This window comes from Mytilus edulis, chromosome 4 (genome assembly GCF_963676685.1).
Source record: "Mytilus edulis chromosome 4, xbMytEdul2.2, whole genome shotgun sequence".
Classification (NCBI taxonomy): Eukaryota; Metazoa; Mollusca; class Bivalvia; order Mytilida; family Mytilidae; genus Mytilus; species Mytilus edulis.
In genome coordinates, this window is record NC_092347.1 from 16026880 (window position 1) to 16031791 (window position 4912).

Sequence of the window (4912 nt, forward strand, 5' to 3'; positions counted from 1 at the left end):
AGACACTTTTCACCCTAGACCAAATGGCAGGGATGTGGTGTACTTTCAAATTAGCCATACTGTATAGTAAATATAAAAAAAAAGATGAGGTATAATTGCCAATGAGACAACTCTCCACAAGAGACCAACATGATAAAAAAATAAACAAGTCATTAAAAGACAAATATGAAATCATACACTTTGAACTATCAATAGCAACAAAAGAAATATCCTATTCGTGTTATAGGTTTTTTTATATTTATTTTTCATAACTTTTTTTTATTTGTGATAAACTTTAGTTTTTTTCCAGGTTCATAAAAGTAAAGAAAAGGTCAGGCGGTCTTAAATCTGCGCACCTTATATCCAGTAAGAATTCCGGCGATTTAAAGGATATTAAATTAAATCGCGTTAAAATATTATCAAGCAAGACATCATAAACCTCAATAAACTCATAATCATGTGGTACCAGTTTCAAATGTACACATCACGTTTTTCTGAGTAACAATCGTTCTTTACATTCGTGACCAAAAGTTAAATAAACTTGAATGATCTTGAATAAACATTTAAAAACATCATCGTCGCGATTTCGCCTTTATCGCTATTGCTGCGTAAAGCAATACGACATACAGCAACAAAACCATCACTCATTGAAAAGCCTCAAAACAGAGTAGTCAAATCGTTTATAATGGTAAGCAGTTTTAATCTATTGTTTTCTAGCTTTGGGTATTTTTTTGCGATATTGAAGCTTTCCCTATTCCTAGAAATATATAACATAATGATTCAATAGATAATAAAATTTTAATAAATTTAGTTGAACATAAAATAACAATAAAGTAGCCAGTTTGATTTAAAATCAAATAGTTCCAACTTAATACACCTTTCTTCAACTCACTGACCACAACCAAATAAAGCAATAGCTGACCCTATGCTAACTCATAGAACTTTCATCCACCCAAGGTTGCAAATTCTGAAGAGCATGAAGTGAAGAATTGCTCATACACAGAGGGTCTCTGATATCGTAAACTGTTTTGTTAGCCTCGGACTGCAGACTCATCATCAGACGATTTGCTGCTTGGCGCTCCGCTTCTCGTTCTTCTGCCGTTTGACGTCTGAAAAATGATTTATAAACCTGTTGCACATATATATATTTCATTTAAATTTGTTACTTCAAGTATCAAGTTTATTTAAAGGACTCAAAAGTCATAAGTACCTGTAAGAAGTAAATTGGCGACATCATGGTTTAACCCCGAAACACCCTTCAATTTCAAATTTGCAAAATACCCTTTCCAAGAGATGAAGTTTCTTTATATATACATGCATTTATCTTATAAAACCAGCACCCAGGAAATCTTTTTTTTTATTTATCAAAAATAGCCTTTAAAATCAAGTTTAGACATACATGTACTATTTTTGGAATTTTAATTTTAACAAATTGTGTGCAATTTGAATAACGCAAATACATAGTTAAACATAAAACGATGTCAAGTATTGTCGTAATTTTGAACAATAAAACAAATTGCCATACTCCATCGGGATTGTAACAGAAATATAGAAGTGAAAACAAATTTACCTCCATTTCGTCCGTCTGTTTTGAAACCATGTTTTAACTTGAGCGTCTGTCATCTTTAAACCCTTAGCAAGTGCTGATCTTTCTGCTGAGGCTAAATATTTCTGTCGATGGAACCGTTTCTCTAGTTCCATGATCTGTAATCTTGAGAATGATGTTCGAGGCTTCTTCCTTTTGGGTGGGGTTCTGTTCTGGTATGGATGACCAATTCTTCTCGTTACTGAAGATAAAAAAGGACATTTTAGAAATTCGAAAAACTATGCATTAGAGTATTTATAAAGCTGATTAAAAATAAATTAAGATATAAGTTTAAAGATTTGTTATAAATTAAGAGAGAGATTGCAGAAAATTATAAATAATTTATTTGCATTGCATGAATATTTGCTGTCGGTATACATATGCAAATATACTTTAGTTTTTAAATATTTTGTTTTCGAAAATTCATTCATTTTTTTTTTAACAAATTATATTTTGTCAAGATATTTAATAATCCTTTAATATGAATAAAAGTACACATGTACTGACATATTTTTTTCTTCAAAACTATTAACATTAAGATAGGATAGTTTGTCCTAAATACTAGATTTTCTGTAGATTTGTTTCTGAATAAGTCACCTTCATGTTTATTTGAAGTGTTTTCACATATACAGATGAAATCAGTAAATACAAGAATTTATAAATATTTATGATAATGTATGCTATTTTAATTTCTTTAACATATCGAATTCTTTGATCATAAGACAAGATAAATAGAATCAAATGAATTAGCAAAATGAATATTATATATTTCTAGTCTTAGTAGCATGTTTTACTTTTTTCCAGGGAGAACAGTTTTCTTAAATAAATATTTTTTAATACATGATACATTGCTAAGTTTGGTTTATTCTCGTTTCTAAGAATAATTATTTAATAGACATGCTATATAAATAAGAACAAATACAAATATTATGAATTTCAATATGATGTACCTTCTTTGTGGAAAGTTTCGTTTTTTATAAGTTTTTTTTTTTAAAGATTTGTCATATAACGTAGTGTCCTTATTCTGGTGCAGTTGTGACCACTAATGACCACTAATACTTACTGCTATATCTATCCCTCCGGAGATCCATCCATCCTGGGAACGAATATGACGATAACACAGGAACAACAGGATTCGGTCTGGGAATGGGAAGTGTTAGTGATGGGATACCACACAGTCCGAACGGTACATATGGCATTGGTTGTAAACAATGTGCAAAACTGTTATATCCACTCAGTTCACTTATTCGTTTCTTTATAAACTCTGGGGAGTCTGCGTGGCGAGATTCGTCCTCGTCGTCCGAATTTATTTCTTGCACAGTTTGTTCCTCGATAGATTTTTCACTATTGTCTAGAATTCTACTCATTCCAAATGAAAGTGTAGCTTTAGTTCGGTTTTCCTCTGGATTGTCATCTTTATTTGACCTTTCCATGTCTTTAGAATGTTTTGAAACACTTTCTTTATTTAATTTTAATGGTTCCATCTTTTGTTTAAACACCTGTTTTTAATTTTTGTCCAAACTTTTTCTGGTTTATTTTAAAGTTAACATACACTCATGTTAAGATAAGATAACATCCTATTACAACCTCATTAATAAAAAAATTCACCAATTTAATGGTCAACACAAGAAACAGGCATCTCTTCTAAGAAAATATATTGGATATCTTTATCAGCTAAGCCACGCCTTTCAGTCGTTAAAGAACAATTTTCTATTAAGACATAAGGGAAATGGCGTGCTAATAGATATATTGCGTTTGGTGAGATATTTCAAATAAATTTCTTGTCAACACGGGTAATTACGGATTTGTCAGGGAACTATCTTAATGAAACTTTATGTTCTGTTTAAATGTTCAAGAAATAAGCATGAATGTCTACATTTAAACAGGTTTAAAGTTAATTAGAAGATTTTAAACTGTAAATGAACAGCTGTCTGGTAATGGGTACATACATTTATAAAGAAGAAAAAAAAAACACAATTTGATTAATAACTCTCACTTTGCTTAAATCTCGTTTTTAAAAGCAAAAACAAAAATAGGGAAAAAAAGTTACAAAATTAACTGTAACGTATGTTTCTAAATTAATTATAAATTTTATTATGTATAGTCACTATATATCATTATAGCTGCAATAATATTGCTCAACGATCGAAGTAGATTCGGTACAGTTATTCGGGTAAAAAAATCAATTGGTCCATAAATCGACGTAAGATTTTAATTATCAGCTTGCTTTTAAATTTACCTTTGTTAAGAGTGATATGCTATATAAAACTGAATATGATGTGGTATCATTGCAAGTGAGACAACCATACATCATATGTATTAAGCTATGCATAAACAATTCAGTCGTGCCAGTTGTGAAGAAAAAAATCATTCGAGGAAAACATTGGTCCGATTTATTCTATAATAATTAAAAATATCAGTCAGCAACAGACATACAGATACTTATCAAATGATAACTCTTCCTATATAATGAACTGGTTTATGTTTGCTCATTGTTAAAAGCCTTACAGAACCTCTAGGTGATACATTCTTTATCATTTGGTCTCTGGTGCATGGAAAGTTGTCAAAGTGGCAAATATACCACAACTTCTTATTCTTATACTTAGTACTTAACAATATTACCTATGAAGAGGTCATATAAACGGCAGAGATTGCTTAGAGTCGTATTAAGTCTAAAATAGCCAAGTTGCTGGTTGCTGCTCTCTCTCTCAATTCTAAAACATACACCTTTCGCTTGCCATTTTACTTGCTGCTTGAATTTTTTTGATGTAATTTTACTTGTTTGATTTTTTTTATTTAAAGATAGATATATATTTTCAGATATGATATCTTGTAGCATGATCACCACACTGGCGCTAACATCATGACGGGGAAACCGAGAAATGGGTTTGATGGGGGCACATTGAGTATTTATTTCATTTATACAGTGCATTCAACACTTCCTTTTGTACATTGCTTTATTCAGATATTCCTCAAATTCAAAATTTTGTTTATACAATTTATAGACCAAACCTTTTGATGAACAGTCAATATCAGCTCTCCATTTCTGTTGAAACTGATCAAATAACTTTTGTTTTAAACTAATATCCAACCACTTAGAATTAAAATTTCCTTGTGACAACCATATATCAATTTGCTATATCCACATTTATCTAATGTATCTTTAACGTATTTCAACCAATCTGACCTAAATTGGTTGTCAGAATTTTTCAAGAACATGTATTTGTATAATATCTGTATATAACTTTTGATGAACTTCCTTGTACCATTGTAACTTTGTGGTGTTTGAGAAATAAAGAATCTTGAATCTTCAATTCTAAATCAGTGAAATTACTTCAAAATTATCTT

The 4912-nt window shown here is 30.4% G+C and overlaps 1 protein-coding gene across 1 annotated transcript; it reads right to left on the reverse strand.

Moving 5' to 3' along the window:
* Positions 1 to 776: 776 nt before the first annotated feature.
* LOC139518384 (T-cell leukemia homeobox protein 3-like) lies at positions 777 to 3242 on the reverse strand. Its single transcript, XM_071309937.1, has 3 exons — positions 2628 to 3242; positions 1550 to 1766; positions 777 to 1088 (listed from the first exon to the last, which is right to left on the reverse strand). The coding sequence occupies exons 1-3, from the start codon at positions 3046 to 3048 to the stop codon at positions 908 to 910; spliced, it is 819 nt and encodes a 272-aa protein (XP_071166038.1). The 5' UTR covers positions 3049 to 3242; the 3' UTR covers positions 777 to 907.
* Between the last annotated feature and the right edge of the window lie 1670 nt (positions 3243 to 4912).